The following is a 25000-nucleotide window of genomic DNA, read 5'->3' on the forward strand; positions in this document are numbered from 1 at the left end:
AGGCACGTGGGGGCCACACACACTACTGAGCCTCATTTTGACTTGCTTTAAGGACATTACATCAAAGTTGGATCAGCCTGCAGTGTGTTTTTCCACTTTAATTTTGAGTGTGACTCCAAATCCAGACCTCCATGGGTTAATAAATTTGATTTCCATTGATAATTTTTGTGTGATTTTGTTGTCAGCACATTCAACTATGTAAAGAACAAAGTATTTAATAAGAATATTTCATTCATTCAGATCTAGGATGTGTTATTTTAGTGTTCCCTTTATTTTTTTGAGCAATATATATATATATATATATATATATATATATATATATATATATATATATATATCCAAAGAGAATACAGGCACTCACCACTTCCTTAATTGATGAAAAAATGTATTACCACTCACAGGTATGTCTCACATAGAGACGGTCAACAGCATGTCAGCAGATTATGTCGACGTTTCGGCTCCATCTGAGCCTTTTTCAAGACAGGTAAAATCACAACAGGTACATACCCAGCAGTATACACTGCTGTTCAGGAGAGCCTGTCACTATTCAAAGCTGGACCAATGGTGAACACTGGTGCACTCAGCGTGATTTTGTTTTGATTTTAATTCCTTGAATTTACTTGTGGGAACAACATTACCGCTAAATCGGTTTCTTTCCCCCATAACTCTTCCAATATTGATTGTTACCATAGGGACTGCCGTCACTTCCGGGTTGGTCTGAGCAGTGGCCGGATGCAGAAGCAGGGCTTAATCTAACTTTCACCTGTGTACCCCACCGGTGTGTGGTTTTTTCAAGTATCCAGAATACGTAATTGCCATTTCATTGATGCACTAACAGTATTTATCAAGCACTAGAGACATACCCCTGATGAAGTCTTAGAGTAAGACGAAACGCGTCGGGTTATTTGTTCATAAACATCAAATCTCCGAATTGTCAAAGGAGAAGGAGGAATCTATCAAAGTTATTTCAACTGGTCCTCTGTACTATATGGTGTTATCTGCAAGAAGAGATACTATACCGTTTTGTATCATTGCTTTTATGTTGTAATAAATTTTACATGGAACATGTTAAATGTGGTTTTATGCTCACGAATTAGGAGTAAATATCTTAGGGAGACTGCTGTTTTTCCCCATTGAATATTGGGTGGAAAAACAACCCAAGTGCGCACATTCCTCTACTGGCACATATTTGTATCTTTTTAGTCCCTCCTAACAAGGGACTTAGTGGAATTTGGCAGCCTTTACCCAATCCTTTCTCACTTTCTGTTTAATAGCGCAAAAGGGAGAGTATCTGTTTTGTGTATATATATATATATATATATATATATATATATATATATATATATATATATAAATAAATCACAAATAAGGCGGCACTCGGGAGACCATAATGATGTGAAGCAAGCGGGTGCTTTATCAACGTTTCGGGGCACGGGACCCCGTCTTCAGGACACACATCGTATATGTACGGACCCCCAGTCCGGAGGGAGGGCACCGGAGCACATTCACCTTCAGCTATATACGATTGTGAGTGCCGGACCAGTTCTTTGTGTATATATATATATATATATATATATATATATATGTATGTATATATATATGTATATATATATATATATATATATATATAAATTAATAGCCCAGATCTGTCACTCTGTGACTGTGTGGATAATGCTGGGCGTGGCTAGGAGCTCTCATTGGGTTAGCAGCAGGTCTATCACACCCAGTCCACAGCTGATTGGGTGAGAAACGCCCTCCAACAGTGTTCCCAGAGCAGGATTAACAATGGGGCTGATGGAGATGCAGCTCCAGGTCCACACCCCAAAACAGGCCCACTGCATCTGCAGCAACATACCTTCCAACAATTTACACAAACGAAAATGAGGCGTGGCCACGGTTACAGTGGCGTGACACGCCCCTTTTCCTATACTTTCAATGGAAGTTTGGAGAGCCAAAAATCAGTGCATACCATAAAAAAAAGGTACTGTACCTGCCGAAAAGGTACAGTTGGAGGATATGCCACTGCATTTGCAGCAAGTCTCTGCGCTGTAGATAGAGGGGGGAAAAATCCTTTTACTGCAGCGTCCTATGTCCTGCTGCCAGTCCGCCTGCCCCCTTCGGCATCAACAATACCCACTCCCTAGCCGCGGCGCAGGTGGAACAAAAGCTGCTGCGGCCATGGCATAGATGTGTTTGAAAGCGGTGCAGCGGAAGGCTTTCATAGCCCTCCCTGCGCTGCATACTCTCTGAGCCCCGAAGCCTCCTCTGCGCGTGATGTTACAGGAGTGCCCGGATCCCCAGAGGCCTGGACTCCGCAACACAGCACCTGGGCTTCCGGCCTGGAAGCCAAGAGATGGCTAATGTAACGGATAGAGTGGGTGATATCGCGGAGGGTAATGTCTGGACGCTGAATCAATGTAAAAGGTGACGGTGCTGTGCTGTGCAGTGCAATCGGTGTGCAGTGTCACTGACACTGTACAGCACTCTCACCTTTTACATTGATTCAGAGAGTCAGTCAGTTCTGCCAGCCAGTCATTGTTAATGCTGGTGTCCCAACGCGCCACAATACAGGGAAGTAGATGCACTAAATAAACTACACCTCTCAGCAGCCCTTAGCGCCTAAGTATTCCGGTGTTAAGGCCTGCTGGGAGCTGTAGTTTATTGAGTGCATCTTCTTCCAGTAATGCGGCATGTTGGAACACCGGCACTAACAATAGTGACCTGCTGCTTGGCTGCTGTGCGAGTCTCTGGAGAGCCACTGCCAAAGGGAGAACAACAGCTTAGCTGCTTCCAGTAGGAGAAATAGAAGCATTACCCGCCCCTCCCCCACTTGCAGTACCTCCGGGACCCATCTGCAGCACCCCCACGCCCCCCCCCTCCACCACTCGCGGTGGCTCCCGACCCCCTCCCCAACCATCAGCACCCCCGCCCCTCCCCTACTCGCCCCTCAACTACCCGTGGCACCCCTGCACAAGCAGTGGCTTCGGACTCCCACCCGTGGAGGCTCTGGACCCCCACCCATGGCACCCAAGCACCCACCCCTCCCCCACCCGAGGCACCAGCCCCTCCCCCATCCGCAGCAGTCCCGCACCAGACCCTCCCCCAAACACAGCACTTACTAGGTGAATTATCAGGCCCTGCATGCGCTGTTCACGCTGTTGCAAAGTGCTACGACCCCTTAACCATCGCACGCCCTTTGTCCGTGCAATATTTAACCACTCACACAATTATGATTGGAGTTAATACTCCATATAATACAAATACTGCACGCCACAAGGACGTGCAACAAGGGTTAAGGGGGCTAAGCCCCTTACGGCAGTGTGAAGAGCGCCCGTAGGGCACGATGAATCACCTTATATATATTCTATAAAAAATATTAATATTCTCAGATTTTGGGCTCTATACACCACCACAATGGATTTGAAATGAAACAAACAAGATGTGCTTTAACTGCAGACTTTCGGCTTTAATTTGAGGGTATTTACATCCAAATCAGGTGAACGGTGTAGGAATTACAACGGTTTGTATGTGTGCCTCCCACTTTTTAAGGTACCAAAAGTATTGGGACAAACTAAACAATCCTAAATCAAACTTTCACTTTTTAATACTTTGTTGCAAATCCTTTGCAGTCAATTACAGCCTGGAGTCTGGAACGCATAGACATCACCAGACGCTGGATTTCATCCCTGGTGATGCTCTGCCAGGCCTCTACTGCAAATGTCTACAGTTGCTGCTTGTTCTTGGGGCATTTTCCCTTCAGTTTTGTCTTCAGCAAGTGAAATGCATGCTCAATCAGATTCAGGTCAGGTGACTGACTTGGCCATTGCATAACATTCCACTTATTTGCCTTAAAAAACTCTTTGGTTGCTTTCGCAGTATGTTTCGGATCATTGTCCATCTGCACTGTGAAGCGCCGTCCAATGAATTCTGAAGCATTTGACTGAATATGAGCAGATAATATTGCCCGAAACAATTCAGAATTCATCCTGCTGCTTTTGTCAGCAGTCACATTATCAATAAATACAAGGGAACCAGTTCCATTGGCAGCCATACATGCCCACATCATGACACTACCACCACCATGCTTCACGATGCGGTGGTATGTTTTGGATCATGAGCAGTTCCTTTCCTTCTCCATACGCTTCTCACCACTCTGGTATAAGTAGATCTTTGTCTCATCTGTCCATAGGATGTTGTTCCAGAACTGTAAAGGCTTTTTTAGATGTTGTTTGGCAAACTCTAATCTGGACTTCCTATTTTTGTGGCTCACCGATGGTTTACATCTTGTGGTGAACCCTCTATATTCACTCTTGTGAAGTCTTCTTTTGATTGTTGACTTTCACACATATACACCTACCTCCTGTAGAGTGTTCTTGATCTGGGCAACTGTTGTGAAGGGGTTTTTCTTCACCATGGAAATAATTCTTCTGTCATCCACCACAGTTGTTTTCCGTAGTCTTCCAGGTCTTTTGGTGTTGCTGAGCACTCCGGTGCGTTCTATCTTTTTAAGAATGTTCCAAACAGTTGATTTGGCCACACCTAATGTTTTTGCTCTCTCTCTGATGGGTTTGTTTTGATTTTTCAGCCCAATGATGGCTTGCTTCACTGATAGTGGCAGCTCTTTGGATCTCATATTGAGAGTCGACAGAAACAGATTCCAAATGCAAATGTCACACCTGGAATCTACTCCAGACCTTTTACCTGCTTAATTGATGATGAAATAACGAGGGAATAGCCCACTCCTGTCCGTGAAATAGCTTTTGAGTCGATGGGCCCATTACTTTTGGTCCCTTAAATAGTGGGAGGCACATATAGAAACCGTTGTAATTCCTACACCGTTCACCTGATTTGGATGTAAATACCCTCAAATTAAAGCGGAAAGTCTGCCGTTAAAGCACATCTTGTTTGTTTCATTTCATATCCATTGTGGTGGTGTATAGAGCCCAAAATATGAGAATTGTGTTGATGTCCCAATATTTATGGACCTGATATATATATATATATATATACATATACATATACATACACAATTTGTACAGTGTCCGGCTCTCACTTAATGCTGCTCATCTGCGGCGGGTGCCCGCATGCAGGGAAGAGTAGATACACAAATAGTAATATGCAGCACTCCTGGCGTCTTGAGAAATCAATCATATAATGCACTTTCGTTTGGCAACGTTTCAGTGCCGTTTATTGGTTAAACCTGACGAAAGTGCCACAATAAACGGCACTGAAACGTTGCCAAACGAAAGTGCATTATATGATTGATTTCTCAAGACGCCAGGAGTGCTGCATATTACTATTTGTGTATATATATATATATATATATATATATATATATATATATATACATATACATACACATACATACATACATACATACATATACATACATACATACATACACACACACACACATATACATACAGAACACTACATGCAGGCCAATCTAGCACCAGCAATAGCGATGCGCGGGGCTGCGCAACGCTATCGCTGTGGATGGTACACACGGAGAGGTCATGCTTAAAATCTAAGCAATCTAGTCAGATTGCTTAGATTTTAGGCTGGGATCGCTCCGTGAGTACCCCCCTTTAATGCCTGCAAGAGATAATCTCAGTGATCAATGCAGTGCAACTATGCAAATAGCTCGGGGAGACTAATATTTATTTCTGTGCATAAGAGCCCCACTCCTTATGTAATCTGTCAGAATAAATTGCCAGACTCTATTTTCTGCTACTTGTGTGATCCAGGTATTATGTACAGCATAATTCTAAGTACATTAGAATATTAAAGGGCATTGCTGTGTGCAGCCTAGAGTCCCAAATGGTCTTAACACAAAAAAACAAATACTCTCCTAAATAATTTGGGATTCTTTCCATTTTTTTAATTTATGCATACATGTCACCTGACTATACACTTACATAATAATAAACTAGTAATAAACTACAAAAAAATAATTTTATAAAATGAACATAATACAAAAGACATTTCAGTCCAAAAGCTCCCAAATGTCTGCTGTCATAAAAAAACCTGTACAGCATTTTTAATCGGTCGCTTTTAATGGCACAATATCACCTATGGTTAAATGTTAATAGCTGAAACAGACGGGAAAGTTCAATGCAGGAGTTTTTCTGGGAGATCAGCTGCTTACGTAATATGTTAACGGACAAATCAATGTCATTCGCTACTTTAAAATGCTTGGGGAAAGGGTTGGTGAGCAAGAGAACCTATCCGTATATATATTTAGGACTTCGGATATAAAATAGTTGCTTACGTTCAAAAGGATATGAAGACACATCACAATAAAATATTATATACTACAGAAGTTAAAAAATAAATAAATAAGATTTTAAACCTACCGGTAAATCTATTTCTCCTAGTCCGTAGAGGATGCTGGGGACTCCGTAAGGACCATGGGGTATAGACGGTCTCCGCAGGGGACATGGGCACTATAAAGACTTTAGATGGGTGTGCACTGGCTCCTTCCTCTATGGCCCTCCTCCAGACCTCAGTTAAAGAACTGTGCCCAGAGGAGACGGACAGTACGAGGAAAGGATTTTTGTTAATCTAAGGGCAAGATACATACCAGCCCACACCATCCACACCGTACAACATGGAATATACTAACCAGTTAACAGTATGAAACAAAACAGCATCAGCCAGAGACTGATCAAACTGTAACATAACCCTTATGTAAGCAATAACTATATACAAGCCTTGCAGAATTTAGTCCGCACTGGGATGGGCGCCCAGCATCCTCTACGGACTGGGAGAAAAAGATTTACCGGTAGGTTTAAAATCTTATTTTCTCTTACATCCTAGAGGATGCTGGGGACTCCGTAAGGACCATGGGGATTATACCAAAGCTCCAGACCGGGCGGGAGAGTGCGGATGACTCTGCAGCACCGATTGAGCAAACATGAGGTCCTCATCAGCCAAGGTATCAAACATATAGAATTTAGCAAAAGTGTTTGAACCCGACCAAGTAGCTGCTGGGCAAAGTTGTAATGCTGAGACACCTCGGGCAGCCGCCCAAGAAGAGCCCACCTTCCTAATGGAATGGGCCTTTACCGAATTTGGTAACGGCAATCCAGCCGTAGAATGAGCCTGCTGAATCGTGTTACAGATCCAGCGGGCAATAGTCTGCTTAGAAGCAAGAGCACCAACCTTGTTGGCTGCATACAGGACAAACAGTGCCTCTGTTTTCCTAACCCGAGCCGTCCTGGCTACATAAACTTTTAAGGCCCTGACTACATCAATAAACTTGGAATCCTCCAAGTCACCCGTAGCCACAGGCACCACAATAGGTTGGTTCATATGAAACGATGAAACCACCTTAGGCAGAAATTGAGGACGAGTCCTCAACTCTGCTCTAGTCACATGGAAAATCAGATAGGGGCTTTTGTGAGACAAAGCCGCCAATTCGGACACCCGCCTCGCAGATACCAAGGCTAACAACATGACCACTTTCCAAGTGAGAAATTTTAACTCAACTGTTTGAAGAGGTTCAAACCAGTGTGACTTAAGCCACTGTAACACCACGTTAAGGTCCCATGGCGCCACTGGGGGCACAAAAGGAGGCTGGATGTGCAGCACTCCCTTTACAAAAGTCTGGACTTCTGGGAGAGAAGCCAATTCCTTCTGAAAGAATATTGACAGGGCCGAAATCTGCACCTTAATAATGGAGCCCAACTTTAGGCCCATATCCACTCCTGTCTGCAGAAAGTGGAGGAAACGGCCGAGGTGGAAATCTTCCGTAGGAACATTCTTTGCTTCACACCAAGATACATATTTCCTCCAGATACGGTGATAATGTTTCGCCGTCACCTCCTTCCTAGCTTTTATCAGAGCTAGGATTTGGCGTTCAACCGCCATGCCGTCAAACGTAACCGCGGTAAGTCTTGGAACACGCAGGGCCCCTGCTGCAACAGGTCCTCCCTGGGAGGAAGAGGCCACGGATCTTTTGTGAGCATCTCCTGAAGATCTGAATACCAGGCCCTTCGAGGCCAATCCGGAACAATGAGTATTGTCTGGACTCTTTTTCGTCTTATGATTCTCAGTATTTTTGAGATGAGTGGAAGAGGAGGGAAGACATAGACCGACGGAAACACCCACGGTGTCACCAGGGCGTCTACCGCTACAGCCTGAGGGTCCCTTGACCTGGAACAAAACCTCCGAAGTTTCTTGTTGAGGCGTGACGCCATCATGTCTATTTGAGGAAGCCCCCAACGACTTGTTATCTCTGCAAAAACTTCTTGATGCAGACCCCACTCTCCTGGATGGAGATAGTGTCTGCAGAGGAAGTCTGCTTCCCAGTTGTCCACTCCCGGAATGAAGACTGCTGACAGCGCGCTTACGTGATTTTTCGCCCAGCGAAGAATCCTGGCGGCATCCGCCATTGCCACTCTGCTCCTTGTCCCGCCTTGGCGGTTTACATGAGCCACTGCTGTGACGTTGTCCGATTGAATCAGAACAGGTAGGTCGCGAAGAAGAGTCTCCGCTTGTCGTAGGCCGTTGTATATGGCCCTTAATTCCAGCACGTTGATGTGCAGACAAGCCTCCTGGCTTGACCACAGTCCCTGAAAATTTCTTCCTTGTGTGACTGCTCCCCATCCTCAGAAGCTCGCGTCCGTGGTTTCCAGAACCCAGTCTTGAATGCCGAACCTGCGACCCTCTAGAAGGTGAGCACTCTGCAGCCACCACAGGAGAGACACCCTGGCCCTGGTGGACAGGCTTATTTTCTGATGTATTTGTAGATGGGACACCGACCACTTGTCCAGAAGGTCCCACTGAAATGTCCTCGCATGGAACCTGCCGAATAGGATGGCCGCGTAGGCCGCCACCATCTTTCCCAGTACTCGAGTGCATTGATGAACTGACACTCTTTTTGGCTTTAACAGGTCCATGACCATGCTCTGGGTTCCTGGGCTTTTTCCGTTGGAAGAAAAACCCTCTTCTTTTCCGTGTCCAGAATCATGCCTAAAATGATAGCCGAGTCGTTGGAATCAACTGCGACTTTGGCAGATTTAGGATCCAGCCATGTTGCTGCAGCACTATCAGGGAGAGTGACACGCTTTTCAGCAACTGATCTCTCGATCTCGCGTTTATCAGGAGATCGTCCAAGTATGGGATAATTGTGACTCCTTGCCTGCGTAGGAGCACCATCATTTCCGCCATCACCTTGGTGAAAATCCTCGGGGCCGTGGACAGCCCAAACAGCAACGTCTAAAACTGGTAATGATAGTCCTGTACAGCGAATCTCAGTTACGCCTGATGAGGAGGATAAATGGGGATATGAAGGTATGCATCCTTTATGTCTAGCGATACCATAAAATCCCCCCCCCCTTCCAGGCTGGAAATCACTGCCCGGAGAGATTCCATCTTGAATTTGAACCTCTTTAGATAAAGGTTTAGGGATTATAGATTCAGAATGGGTCTGACCGAGTCATCCGGTTTCGGGACCACAAATAGGGTTGAATAGTACCCTTTCCCCTGTTGTATTAGGGGAACCTTGATAATCACCTGCTGTCGACACAGCTTTTGTATTGCAGCTAAAACTATTTCCCTCTCTGGGGGAGAAGCTGGCAAAGCAGACTTGAAAAATCGTCGAGGAGGCACTTCTTCGAATTCCAGTTTGTAGCCTTGGGATACAATTTCTACCGCCCAAGGATCAAATCTGACAGAACCCAGACCTGGCTGAAGAGTCGAAGGCGTGCCCCCACCGGCGCGGACTCCCGCAGTGGAGCCCCAGCGTCATGCGGTGGATTTTGTAGAAGCCGGGGAGGACTTCTGTTCCTGGGAACTAGCCGTAGCAGGCATTCTTTTCCCTCTACCCTTACCTCTGGCGAGGAAGGACGAGCCCCGACCTCTTCTGGACTTATGCGACCGAAAGGACTGCATCTGATATTGAGGTGTTTACTTTTGCTGTGGGGGAACATAAGGCAAAAAAGATTTACCCGCGGTAGCTGTGGAAACCAGGTCCGCGAGGCCCTCCCCAAATAAAACTTCACCCTTGTAAAGCGAAGTTTCCATATGTCTCTTTGAATCAGCATCACCCGTCCATTGGCGGGTCCACAGGGCTCGCCTAGCAGAAATTGCCATGGCATTGGCTCTTGAACCCAATAGCCCAACGTCTCTCGCAGCGTCTCTCATATATAACGCTGCGTCTTTAATATGACCCAAGGTCAATAAAATGCTATCCTTATCTAGGGTGTCAATGTTAGATGACAAGTTATCTGCCCATGCTGCTATTGCGCTACATACCCATGCCGACGCTACTGCCGGTCTGAGCAAGGCACCCGTATGTGTATAAATTGATTTTAAGGTAGTCTCCTGTCTGCGATCAGCGGGATCCTTGAGGGCTGCAGTGTCTGGAGACGGTAGCGCCACCTTTTTGGACAAGCGCGTCAAAGCCTTGTCCACCATGGGCGAGGATTCCCACCGTAACCTGTCCTGTGCGGGGAAAGGATAAGCCATAAGAATTCTCTTGGGAATCTGCAGTTTCTTGTCCAGAGTTTCGAAAGCTTTTTCAAATAAAGCGTTCAGCTCATGAGATGGGGGAAAGGTTACCTCAGGTTTCTTCTCCTTAAATATGCATACCCTCGTGTCAGGCACCGAGCGGTCCTCTGTGATATGCAAAACATCTTTTATTGCAATAATCATATAATGAATACTTTTGGCCACCCTTGGGTGTAACTTCGCATCATCGTAGTCGACACTGGAGTCAGAATCCGTGTCGGTATCAGAGTCTGCTACCTGGGACAGGGGACGTTTATGAGAGCCCGAAGGGCCTTGTGACAGAGTCAAAGCCATGGATCGACTCCCTGCTTTTTCTCTGGACTCTGCTTTGTCCAATCTTTTATGTAATAAAGACACATTTGCATTTAAAACATTCCACATATCCAACCAATCGGGTGTCGGCGTCGCCGACATCACAATCATCTGCTCTACCTCCTCCTTAGACGAGCCTTCCGCTTCAGACATGCCGACACACACGTACTGACACTCCCACACACACTGGGATATACAATTATGGGAACAGCCCCCCAATAAGGCCCTTTGGAGAGACAGAGAGAGAGTATGCCAGCACACATCCAGCGCCACTGGAGTAAAATCCCAGACTATACAGCGCTCTTCTATAGAATAAATAATACACTCACTGCGCCAATTAAATGTGTCCCCCCCCCTCTTTTTTGCCCTCTGTACTTGCTCAGCAGGGGAGAGTCCGGGGAGAAGCTTCTCTGCAGCTTGCTGTGGAGAAAAATGGCGCTGGTTAGTGCTGGAGGATCAAGCTCCGCCCCCTCAACGGCGGGCTTCGGTCCCGCTCAAATTCTTTACACTGGCGGGGGGGTTTTCAATATACTGCCTCCGCAGTATCTAATATATTAGCCAGTGTCCCTTGATGTTAATATTGCTGCCCACGGCGCCCCCCCTGTGCCCTGCACCCGTACAGTGCCTTCTGTGTGTGTGTATGTGTGGGAGCAATGGCGCGCAGCGTTACCGCTGCGCGGTACCTCAGTGAAGATCTGAAGTCTTCTGCCACCTGTAAAGTCTTCTTTCTTCTTATACTCACCCGGCTTCTATCTTCCGGCTCTGTGAGGAGGACGGTGGCGCGGCTCCGGGACGAACAGCGAGGACGACACCTGTGTTCCGACCCTCTGGAGCTAATGGTGTTCAGTAGCCTAAGAAGCAGAGCCTATCAGTTAAGTAGGTCTGCTTCTCTCCCCTCAGTCCCACGATGCAGGGAGCCTGTTGCCAGCAGTGCTCCCTGAAAATAAAAAACCTAACAAAAAGTATTTTCAGAGAAACTCAGTAGAGCTCCCCTGCAGTGCATCCAGTCTCCTCTGGGCACAGGATCTAACTGAGGTCTGGAGGAGGGGCATAGAGGGAGGAGCCAGTGCACACCCATCTAAAGTCTTTAGAGTGCCCATGTCTCCTGCGGAGGCAGTCTATACCCCATGGTCCTTACGGAGTCCCCAGCATCCTCTAGGACGTAAGAGAAAATAAGAATTTACTTACCGATAATTCTATTTCTCGTAGTCCGTAGTGGATGCTGGGGACTCCGTCAGGACCATGGGGTTTAGCGGCTCCGCAGGAGACAGGGCACAATAATAAAAGCTTTAGGATCAGGTGGTGTGCACTGGCTCCTCCCCCTATGACCCTCCTCCAAGCCTCAGTTAGGATACTGTGCCCGGACGAGCGTGCATAATAAGGAAGGATATTGAATCCCGGGTAAGACTCATACCAGCCACACCAATCACACCGTACAACCTGTGATCTGAACCCAGTTAACAGTATGATAACAACGAAGGAGCCTCTGAAAAGATGGCTCACAACAAGAATAACCCGATTTTTGTAACAATAACTATGTACAAGTATTGCAGACAATCCGCACTTGGGATGGGCGCCCAGCATCCACTACGGACTACGAGAAATAGAATTATCGGTAAGTAAATTCTTATTTTCTCTAACGTCCTAAGTGGATGCTGGGGACTCCGTCAGGACCATGGGGATTATACCAAAGCTCCCAAACGGGCGGGAGAGTGCGGATGACTCTGCAGCACCGAAAGAGAGAACTCCAGGTCCTCCTCAGTCAGGGTGTGCCCCTGACCAAGTAGCAGCTCGGCAAAGTTGTAAAGCCGAGACCCCTCGGGCAGCCGCCCAAGATGAGCCCACTTCCTTGTGGAATGGGCTTTTACTGATTTTGGCTGTGGCAAGCCTGCCACAGAATGTGCAAGCTGAATTGTACTACAAATCCAGCGAGCAATCGTCTGCTTAGAAGCAGGAACACCCATCTTGTTGGGTGCATACAGGCTAAACAGCGAGTCAGATTTTCTGACTCCAGTCGTCCTGGAAACATATTTTCAGGGCCCTGACAACGTCAAGTAACTTGGAGTCCTCCAAGTCCCTAGTAGCCGCAGGTACCACAATAGGTTGGTTCATGTGAAAAACAGAAAACACCTTAAGGAGAAATTGAGGACGAGTCCTCAATTCTGCCCTGTCAGAATGAAAAATTAAGTAAGGGCTTTTATATGATAAAGCCGCCCATTCTGACACACGCCTGGCTGAAGCCAGGGCTAATAGAATCTTCACCTTCCATGTGAAATATTTTAATTCCACAGTGGTGAGTGGATCAAACCAATGTGACTTTAGGAAACTCAAAACAACATTGAGATCCCAAGGTGCCACTGGGGGCACAAAAGGAGGCTGTATATGCAGTACCCTTTTTACAAACGTCTGAACTTCAGGCACTGAAGCCAGTTCTTTCTGGAAGAAATTCGACAGGGTCGAAATTTGAACCTTAATGGACCCTAATTTTAGGCCCATAGACAGTCCTGTTTTCAGGAAATGTAGGAACGACCCAGTTGGAATTCCTCTGTAGAGGCCTTCCTGGCCTCGCACCACGCAACATATTTACGCCAAATACGGTGATAATGCTGTACGGTTACATCCTTCCTGGCTTTGATCAGGGTAGGGATGACTTCATCCGGAATGCCTTTTTCCTTCAGGATCCGGCGTTCAACCGCCATGCCGTCAAACGCAGCCGCGGTAAATCTTGGAACAGACAGGGTCCCTGCTGGAGCAGGTCCTTTCTTAGAGGTAGAGGCCACGGTTCTTCCGTGAGCATCTCTTGAAGTTCCGGGTACCAAGTCCTTCTTGACCCATCCGGAACCACGAGTATCGTTCTTACTCATCTCCTTCTTATGATTCTCAGTACTTTTGGTATGAGATGCATAGGAGGGAACACATACCCTGACTGGTACACCCACAGTGTTACCAGAGCGTCCACCGCTATTGCCTGAGGGTCCCTTGACCTGGCGCAATATTGGTCTAGTTTTTTGTTCAGGCGGGACGCCATCATGTCCACCTTTGGTTTTTCCCAACGGTTTACAATCATGTGGAAGACTTCCCGCTGAAGTCCCCACTCTCCCGGGTGGAGGTTATGCCTGCTGAGGAAGTCTGCTTCCCAGTTTTCCACTCCCGGAATTAACACTGCTGAGAGTGTTATCACATGATTTTTCGCCCAGCGAAGAATCCTTGCAGTTTCTGCCATTTCCCTCCTGCTTCATGTGCCGCCCTGTCTGTTTACGTGGGCGACTGCCGTGATGTTGTCCCACTGGATCAATACCGGCTGACCTTGAAGCAGAGGTCTTGCTAAGCTTAGAGCCTTGTAAATTGCCCTTAGCTCCAGTATATTTATGTGGAGAGAAGTCTCCAGACTTGATCACACTCCCTGGAAATGTTTTCCTTGTGTGACTGCTCCCCAGCCACTCAGGCTGGCATCCGTGGTCACCAGGACCCAGTCCTGAATGTCGAATCTGCGGCCCTTTCATAGATGAGCACTCTGCAGCCACCGCAGAAGAAAACACCCTTGTCCTTGGAGACAGGGTTATCCGCTGATGCATCTGAAGATGCGATCCGGACCATTTTCCCAGCAGATTCCACTGAAAGGTTCTTGCGTGAAATCTACCGAATGGGATCGCTTTGTAAGAAACCACCATTTTTCACAGGACCCTTGTGCAATGATGCACTGATACTTTTCCTGGTTTTAGGAGGTTCCTGACTAGCTCGGATAACTCCCTGGCCTTCTTCTCCGGGAGAAAACATCCTTTTCTGGACTGTGTCCAGAATCATTCCTAGGAACATTAGACGTGTCGTCGGAAAAAGCTGCGATTTTGGAATATTTAGAATCCACTCGTGCTGTCGTAGAACTACTTGAGATAGTGCTACTCCGACCGCCAACTGTTCTCTGGACCTTGCCCTTATCAGGAAAGCGTCCATATTTCTTTTAGGAAGAATCATCATTTCGGCCATTACCATGGTAAAGACCCGGGGTGCCGTGGACAATCCAAACGGCAGCGTCTGAACTGATAGTGACAGTTCTGTACCACGAACCTGAGATACCCTTGGTGAGAAGGGCAAAATTTGGACATGTAGGTAAGCGTCCCTGATATCCAGTGACACCATATCGTCCTGGTTCGCTATCACTGCTCTGAGTGACTCCATCTTGATTTGAACCCTTGTATGTAATTGTTCAAATCTTTTAGATCTCACCGAGCCGTTTGGCTTCAGTACCACAATGTAGTGTGGAATAATACCCCTTCCCTTGTTGTAGGAGGGGTACTTTGATTATCACCTGCTGGGAATACAGCCTGTGAATTTTTTCCCAATACTGCCTCCCTGTCGGAGGGAGACGTTGGTAAAGCAGACTTCAGGAACTTGTGAGGGGAAGACGTCTCGAATTTCCAATGTACACCTGGGATACTACGTGTAGGATCCAGGAGTCCACTTGCGAGTGAGCCCACTGCGTGCTGAAACTCTTGAGATGACCCCCCACCGCACCCGAGTCCGCTTGTATGGCCCCAGCGTCATGCTGCGGACTTGGCAGAAGCTGTGGAGGACTTCTGTTCCTGGGAATGGGCTGCCTGCTGCAGTCTTCTTCCCTTTCCTCTAACCCTGGGCAGATATGACTGGCCTTTTGCCCGCCTGCCTTTATGGGGACGAAAGGACTGAGACTGAAAAGACTGTGTCCTTTTCTGCTGAGATGTGACTTGGGGTAACAAAAGTGGATTTTCCAGCTGTTGCCATGGCCACCAGGTCCGATGGACCGCCCCTTTATACGGCAATACTTCCATGTGCCGTCTGGAATCTGCATCACCTGACCACTGTCATGTCTATAAACATCGTCTGGCAGATATGGACATCACATCTACTCTTGATGCCAGAATGCAAATATCCCTCTGCGCATCTCGCATATATAGAAATGCATCCTTAAAATGCTCTATAGTCAATAAAATATTGTTCCTGTCAAGGGTATCAATATTTTCAGTCAGGAAATCCGACCAAGCCCCCCCAGCGCTGCACATCCAGGCTGAGGCGATTGCTGGTCGTAGTATAACACCAGTATGTGTGTATATACTTTTTAGGATATTTTTCAGCTTCCTATCAGCTGGCTCTTTGAGGGCGGCCGTATCTGGAGACGGTAACGCCACTTGTTTTTATAAGCGTGTGAGCGCCTTATCCACCCTAAGGTGTGTTTCCCAACTCGCCCTCACTTCTGGCGGGAAAGGGTATACCTCCAATAATTTTCTATCGGAGGAAACCCACGTATCATCACACACTTTAATTTATCTGATTCAGGAAAAACTACAAGTAGATTATTCCCACCCTACATAATACCCTTATTTGTGGTACTTGTAGTATCAGAAATATGTAACACCTCCTTCATTGCCCTTAACATGTAACGTGTGGCCCTAAAGGAAAATACGTTTGTTTCTTCACCGTCGACACTGAAGTCAGTGTCCGTGTCTGTGTCGACCAACTGAGGTAAATGGGCGTTTTTACAAGCCCCTGACGGTGTCTGAGACGCCTGGACAGGTACTAATTTGTTTGCCGGCCGTCTCATGTCGTCAACCGACCTTGCATCGTGTTGACATTATCACGTAATTCCTAAATAAGCCATCCATTCCGGTGTCGACTCCCTAGAGAGTGACATCACCAATACAGGCAATTTGCTCCGCCTCCTCACCAACATCGTCCTCCTACATGTCGACACACACGTACCGACACACAGCACACACACAGGGAATGCTCTGATAGAGGACAGGACCCCACTAGCCCTTTGGGGAGACAGAGGGAGAGTTTGCCAGCACACACCAAAAACGCTATAATTATACAGGGACAACCCCTTATACAAGTGTTTTCCCTTATAGCATTTTCACATATGTAATCATATCGCCAAATAAGTGCCCCCCCTCTCTGTTTTAACCCTGTTTCTGTAGTGCAGTGCAGGGGAGAGCCTGGGAGCCTTCCTCACAGCAGAGCTGAGCAGGAAAATGGCGCCGTGTGCTGAGGAGAATAGGCCCCGCCCCCTAAAACGGCGGGCTCTTCTCCCGGAGTTTGTGAGATCTGGCAGGGGTTAAATACATCCATATAGCCTCAAGGGCTATATGTGATGTATTTTAGCCATAAAAAAGGTATAATACATTGCTGCCCAGGGCGCCCCCCCCAGCGCCCTGCACCCTCAGTGACCGCTGGTATGAAGTGTGCTGACAACAATGGCGCACAGCTGCAGTGCTGTGCGCTACCTTATGAAGACTGAAAGTCTTCTGCCGCCTGTTTCTGGACCTCTGGACCTCTTCAACTTCGGCATCTGCAAGGGGGGTCGGCGGCACGGCTCCGGGACGAACCCCAGGGTGAGACCTGTGTTCCGACTCCCTCTGGAGCTAATGGTGTCCAGTAGCCTAAGAAGCAAATCCATCCTGCACGCAGGTGAGTTTACTTCTCTCCCCTAAGTCCCTCGTAGCAGTGAGCCTGTTGCCAGCAGGACTCACTGAAAATAAAAAACCTAACTTAAACTTTTATTCTAAGCAGCTCAGGAGAGCCACCTAGATTGCACCCTTCTCGGCCGGGCACAAAAATCTAACTAACTGAGGCTTGGAGGAGGGTCATAGGGGGAGGAGCCAGTGCACACCACCTGATCCTAAAGCTTTTATTATTGTGCCCTGTCTCCTGCGGAGCCGCTAAACCCCATGGTCCTGACGGAGTCCCCAGCATCCACTTAGGACGTTAGAGAAATGAAGAAAATCTATGCTTTCACTTAATGCTACATACTGTAACTTACCAAAATCTAATGCGAATGAAAAGTTATTTCCAAACTAAAACTGCTATCATAGCAATTAGTGAAATTTTAATTTTGGACACAAAGGGGGGAAATTAAATTGGGCAGAGGTTTAGAGAGTTAAAAAAGCTCACGTACCTCGCACCCATTTTTTGTTTACGTTTGGTATGCGTGTTCCCCATACTCGTGGTATCCAATTTTTAAAAAAATTGATCGCATGGGGTTTTCAGCGCTGTAAAAAAAAAAAAAAAAAAAGGTACTCGCCTGTCCGGTGGTCTTTACATTGGGGAGGGGGCTGCTGGGAGTTCTCCCAACCGCTGTCTCCGGGTGGGGGACATATATACACATGTACATAAATACACACACACCCTGCTGCAGAAGACCTGGAATCAAATGCTGGAGGATAAGACACCACTTCAGAAGATGAGGAATAACAGACTAAATAAACAAATTGGAAACTTCCAAATGCTTAATTAGTCCTTGGGAGTGTGGGTGGGGTACTGCCAGGTTGTCCCAGAACAAGTCCGCTGAGTTTAGCTAAAGTTACAGATTGCAGGGAAAAAAATAAAATACTACCGCTTTTACACCAAAGAAAGCAGGTCGCAGCCAGAAACCCTGACACGGGAGCTACCCGGCTGCGACCTGCGTCAGCCCCCTTTTACACCGGACTCAAACTTCCCGAGTTGGAATACCGGGGTCACACGACCCGGACTATTCCCGGACTATTCCAACTCGACCCTTTTACACCAGCCAGCAACACGGGTTATGCGCACTCGTGCAATAACCCGTGTTACTAGCTGGTGTAGTAAAAGGGGTATAAATCAGACTTGCTCTGAAGGTGCCAGGGAAAAAAAAAAAACAACATAAAAAGGACGCAGCGATTCCTGTAGAAATTACAGTGTCCCATTTTCTGTCCTCTAATTAAATAGCAAAACCCAGCAGCTGCGGGAAAAACCCGGTGCTGCTGCATTTTTTTAAATTCCTACTGACAACTGAACTCCCCCCACAGTGACAACAATTCACAGGTTTACTTAAGTTTAGGAAGATACTTCAGGAGTGAATTAAAGATACTCCCTAAAACAGGACTTTTCACTCATACGTACATACATACCTTAAGGATTGATATTTGTGAAAAATCCTTCTCTTCAAAGTAGGCGTGAGTAATTAACTGAAGCTTTGCTTGCAGTAATCCATACAGGGGCTGAAAGGCAAAAAACAATATTAAACATTATGACAGTTTTGCAGGCATTAAATAAATTATTTGAATTACTAATGTAATTGTTTCAATGAAAACTAATTTTGTAAAGTTATTTTAATTACATCCTCTGCTAAAGTAAAACAGATTTATAATCACTTAGAAATTTGGATTGCAAGTATCAGTTACAAAGTTCAATCTGTAGAGTATGTTCAGGCACGTGTATTCTTTAGGAAACAGAGCTTCTACATTATGTACACCTGCACATAGCAGGCAGGATAAGCACTGTGGGGAGAATCCAACTGCTGGCAGGAAATTTTAAGAAAACCTGCGTCGCAGGGTTTTCCTGCAGCCGTGCGGTTTTGGTATTCAATTGCGGGACAGAAAATAGGACACAGTGATTTTTATAGCAATACCTGCGTCTTTAAGAAAAATCACTGGGACTTGCTCTGGGACAGCAGCGGCACCCACCCTAAGGACTAATTAAGCAATTGGAAATTTCCAATCACCTTAATTAGTCAGTTATTACTCACTTTTCGAAGCGTGGTCTTCCATCCAGAAGCCGGGTTCTCTGCAACAAGGTATGTGAGGTGTGTGGAGTGGAGAGCACCGGGAGCCGATGAGACTATCGGAGACCTCCTGGCAGGCTAGTATCATGTTTGGGGTTTTTTTGCGCGCCACAGTGCTGAAAACCTGCAACCATTTTTATTTTTTTTAATTGGATACTGCAGGCATCGGGAGCGTGCATACCCACGGACACAGTAATCCAAAATTGGGCACGAGGTTAAGTTGTTTTTTTTACCTCGCACCCAGTTGATTTCCCCCCGTGTATCTGTCAAGCGGATAAACACTGTGAACACACTGCCAAGCTTTACAGCGTGGATCTGCTCTGGGAACAGGAGCTGCTACAGTATGTGCGTTATAAAAGGAGGGCTGGGCTAAATAATGCAAGCTCAAAAAGCATTCTCTATAGCTCGCATCCAGTGAAACATCTTATGAAGAGTAAATGAGCAGCAATGCTAAACAATACATTATTGTGGCTGGCTTTAATCACTATTTATTACTGACGTTATTTTAAAAAGACATACATTTTAGCCATATACAGTACATATGTTTTATTTTATTGGGTTATGTGCTATTAATGACATTATACGGATCTTTTAGTGGTCTAATAAATGAGAACAAAATGTGCTCAATGTTTGGTTGGTGGGTAAGTGTTAAATACATTAATTTTAATATTTCAATTAAAACAGAGCAAAAAAAGTCTCCATGCATTATGACTATAGTACCAATATGTTAGAACCATCATTTGCTGGGTTGCTAAATATGACAGGCGTTACAGGTACCTCCCATGTCTCTCTTCTCCTATATGCTCTATTACAATTCTCTATCACTCCATTCACTCTTTCACTCGCACTCTTCCCTTGTTTCTTCTCTCCCCCCTCCCCTGAGTTAAATTCTCTCTTCTGCAATGTTCTCTCTCTTCGACCGAATTGTCTCTTTCCTCCCCCATTCTCTCCCTCATATCCTCAAAATGATCCAGCCTAGCAATAGCGCAAGTTGGGTATGAGTACACAGCACGTAGGATAGCATGTACGCAGCAGCGGCACCAGCTCACATACATCCGACATCGTACAGGATTAGGTCATAGATTTTGCAAAGGAAAAGTAAAAGCAGTAAAAGAACTAAAATTTACCTTCTTTTGTTACTTTATCATTCTCAAGTTACGACTTCATTTAGAAACAATGAAAACAGAAAGCATTTTTTTGTTTTCACCAATTTTTAATTCACTAATTGTTAAGTTCTATAGTCAATATAAGAAGGCACACCAACTGTATTCAACCCTGTTTTAATCACAAGATCAGCTTTTTTTTTTAATGCAGGGTTTGTCAGATAATGTTTTACTAAGGCTATGAATGCATACAGAATCAGCTATACCAATCAGTAACTATTTGATACGGGATTGAAGAAACTCATAAGTTAGTAAAGAAAACAGGATTCTGGTACTCAACAATAAATCCATTTCTACGATTTCATAGGGGACACTGGATCTTAAGACACTGGTATAGACAAATGAATCCTGGCACTTTAAAATATATTTGAAGTGTAACTGGCTCCTCCCCCTCTATGCCCCCATGAGCCCCAATTTATATAACCAAGCCCAAGGAGACCGAAAGCAAGACACAGAGGAAGAAAAAACAGAGGAGGACCCAAGAAGACAGCCAAAGGACCCAAAACACACTGCAGACAACAATGTGCAGTCAGACAACGAACAATACAACGATAGCAGGTAATGCAGCACTGGCGTCCAGTGTGCCCTATGAATCAGAGAAATAGATTGATCGGTAAGTACCAAAATCCTGCTCTCTCCATCTACTGATGGACTCTGGAGTTTAAGACACTGGGAACGTTGTCCCAAAGCTTCCCTCCTGGTAGAGTGATGTGAAACCTGCAAAACTCTGTGGCCAAACCCCGAATCTGAGGTCACAAAGGTGTAAAAATTGTGAAATCACACAAGTATGCACCACAGACCAAGTCGCCGCAAAGCAGAGCTGCGATGCAGGAGCACCTCTGTGCCCAGCCCAAGAGGTTCACACTGAGCGCGTAGAGTGCGCAGAGATGAAAACAGGCTGAGGCCGAGCATCGGCTACATAAGCCTGGCAAATAGACAGACTGATCCATCTGGCCATCATCTGCTTGGAAGCAGGCCAACCACACCTAGAAGCATCATAAAGCACAAAAAGAGAATCAGATTTGTGCAACAGTGCTGCTCGGGCAACATAAATGCAGAGAGCCCGAACTACGTCCAATGAGTGGGAAGACAGTGTCGCCTGACAAGACAGGGACCACAGAGGCTTATTGATGTTGAAGGCGGAGACCACCTTTAGCAAGAAGGCAAGCTTTGTGGTAAGCCCCGCATGATCATCGTGGAAGATGTGGGGAACAACAGGAGAGCATCCTAAGCTCTGGCACCCTCAGAGTTAAAGCCAAAGCCAACAGGTCCACTTCTTCCAAAGGCTCAAACAAGGCCGATTGGAGAAAACTCAATACCAGGTTGAGATCCCCATAAAGCTGTAGGTGGTATAAAGGGCGGCTGGACTAAAAGGACACCCTGAGCAAGGTCCAAATTTCCAATATTAGAGCTAAACAGCGCTGAAAGAAAATGTAAGACACCTGCATTTTCAGGGACTCCAATATCGAATATCAGTGTCAAACCCTGCTTGTAGGAAGAGAAGCAGACAGGGAAGCCAGAAAGAAGTGGTGGGGATCACACGACCCTCTCACCACACCAATATTTCCAAATGCGATGGTAGTGGGAGGACGTCACTGGTTCTTGAGCCCATGGCACGGTGGGAATCACAACTTTCGGGATACTCTTGCATCTTAAGATTACGGCCACAACAGCCATGCCGTTAAATGCAACAACAGTAAGATTGGGTACATGACCGGACCATGCTGAAACAGATCTGCTCGAAGAGGCATCTGCCACAGCTATAGTTTGTGAGAAGCAGCCAAAGATCCAAGTACCATGCCCGATGAGGTAAATCCAGAGCCACCAGGATGATGGTGGCAGACTTGCACTTGATGCGTTTGAGCACCCGCAGCAGAAATCTGGTTTGGGTCTAAAACAAATCGAAAGGAAGGTCCTATGTAGGACCGATGCGGAACAACAGCAGTTGAAGGCACTCTTGCCGGAGAAATCCATTTGTCAAGATTCAGACCAAATAGGATATCCCCAGTGTACGGAAGAGCCTCTACAGCATGATTAGATTCTGTGGCAGCCTGCCAGGCCCACAGCATTAGGACACGGCAAGCAGCGACCGCTGAAGCAGAGATCTTCAAAGCAATCGGCCAAAATCCCTTAAGGCATCTCCCAATTAGATAGTTGACTCCCAGATGTGCTCTGCTAGAGGAATCAGGTAAGTCCACGGATCACCTGACTGCAGGCCTTTGACTAACTGTTCAGCACTTTTTTCAACAGCTTTGTTTACCAAAGAGCCAACAAAGCTCAATACTACCGCTGCTGTGTCCATAGACTTTAGGGTTGTCTCCAACTTCCACTCTGAACCTTCTATTAAGGCTGCGGTTTCCGGAAGTGGCAACGTTGTTTTCATTGACAGACGAGAGACTGACTAGTCCACAGGAGGAGGAGTCTCCCATTTGTCCCTATTAGCTGATGGGAAAGGGTAAAGGGAAATAAAATGGACATTTGGAACATCTTGTCCAGATGTTTTCAAGCTGCAGACTGCTGCTAATATAATAGGAGAGGAGTGAGGAAGGTAACCGCCAGTCTTTGTTTCTTACAAAATAGTGACGTATCCTATCTCAGAGTCCGAGATCTTCAATACCTGACGACCTGCCAGGATGATTGCTTCTACTCCTTGAGTGCCTGTGTCCTGCTGTAGGGAATCTTCTACCTCCTCCTCATGGGAAGAGAGTTATGCATCAGATTCATCGTCAGCAGGAGTATCTTCTTTGAAGGGCATTGTGCAGGTGTTTTGGAAGACCTGGATGATGATCCATTATCTACACCAACCCCTCGACAGAACGAGCTAATACCTGAGCCCAAGCTGGCTCACCCACTGTGAAGAAGGCAAGGACCCAGAACTGGATCCTCCCCCCTTGCGGACACCCTATCCATACAGGAAGCTGCCAACTCATGAGTCAATTCAGACATGACACCTGCTAAGGTGGCAATCCAAGGCAGAGTACTGGTCTGAGCATGTTGAGTCCCAGTAGGGGCTAACCCCTCAGACTCAAGATTCACACAACAACCCACAGTGCAGTGTCAATTTCACAGATCACAAATATGTGATATTGTTTAATTTTCCACCAATTTTGATCCTTTTCAATTTGGGGACAGGAGTTAGAATTTTATTTGTGGATTTTAGTTCCGCGTTTAATACAATTGTACCGGCATCTTTGGTTTTTAAGCTTTTTAACTTAGGCTTAAACGGGTTTACGTGCAATTGGATTTTACATTTTTTGACAGATAGGCCTCAAGTTGTGAAGTTAGGTAAATCTGTCTGGAGAAATTCGGATAGGAACTGGTGTTCCACAGGGGTGTGTCTTGAGCCCGCTATTATATTTGTTATTTACGTAGGATTGTTTTTCAGTTTCTGATTCTGTTAAAGTGGTGAAATTTGCAGATGACACAGCGGTTGTTGGCCTGTTGGAAATGATGAGGTATCCTATAGATATGAAATCTTACGTTTATTGGAATGGAGTAAAGAAAATTGTCTGATTCTAAATACAACCAAAACAAAGGAAATGGTAATTGATTTTAGACGTGGTAGCAATAGACCGTTCCTTTCGGTATTTTTAGATGGTAAGCCAATTGAGGAAGTGGCTTACTTTAAATTCTTGGGTATGCACATTGCAAATGACCTAACTTGGTCCTTAAATTGTACTTTTTTGATTAAGAAGGAGCAGCAGCGCCTTTTCTTTTTAAGGAGACGTAGGGCTGTCTGTTTGAGTATGAGTACCTTAGTTAGGTTTTATCGTAGTATTATAGAGAGTGTTCTGACTTACGGTATCATAGTGCGGTTTGGGAATTGCACTGTATCTGAACGAAATGCCCTTGAACGTGTGGTTAAAACTGCTAGTAAGATTATTGGGGTGTCCTTGCTCTGTATGAAGGATTTTTATGCAAAAAGAGTGTTATGAAAAGCCAGATGTATATTAGCTGATGTAAGCTATCCAAATTGTTTGGTATTTGAAAGATTGCCATCCCTAAAACGTTTTAGGAGTGTTCGTGCACACACTAAGTGCATGTCAAATAGTTTTTTTCCCCAACAGTTGTCCGGTTGTTAAATGACCACCAGGTTTAGTGCTAATCTTTTTTAAATTAAGTATGTTAACTGTTTATCCTATCGAGCAGAATGTTCATATTGAAATTTCGTTGACATCTCGTTGCTGTTTTGTTAATGACAAAGTGTATTACATTATTATTATTATTTTTATTATTTAAAAAATGGAGCATGTCTATTGCTTTTTTGTCTCATTTGTTTGATTTGGGTCTCTCTTTATCCACTTTCAGGGCGTGTGTGAAAATCTGAGGTAGTTTTAGGAAAAAATGCAGCAGAATTATAGAAAATTCTGAAGGGTTCACAAACTTTCAAGCAGCACTGTACTTCCGGTGTGCGATGGACACGCTGGGACACAGGCACAAGCCGCTGTGACAATGA

General features: G+C 45.8%; 1 protein-coding gene across 1 annotated transcript in view; it reads right to left on the reverse strand.

Annotated features, from left to right (window-relative positions):
- The window catches only part of AVL9 (AVL9 cell migration associated), a 245175-nt gene that overhangs the window by 105261 nt on the left and 114914 nt on the right, over positions 1–25000 (reverse strand). The window contains exon 5 of the mRNA XM_063922557.1: positions 18729–18818. Within this exon, the coding sequence (XP_063778627.1) occupies positions 18729–18818 (90 nt within the window). The remainder of the gene's footprint in view (positions 1–18728; positions 18819–25000) is intronic.

This window comes from Pseudophryne corroboree, chromosome 5 (assembly GCF_028390025.1).
Source record: "Pseudophryne corroboree isolate aPseCor3 chromosome 5, aPseCor3.hap2, whole genome shotgun sequence".
Taxonomy (NCBI): Eukaryota; Metazoa; Chordata; class Amphibia; order Anura; family Myobatrachidae; genus Pseudophryne; species Pseudophryne corroboree.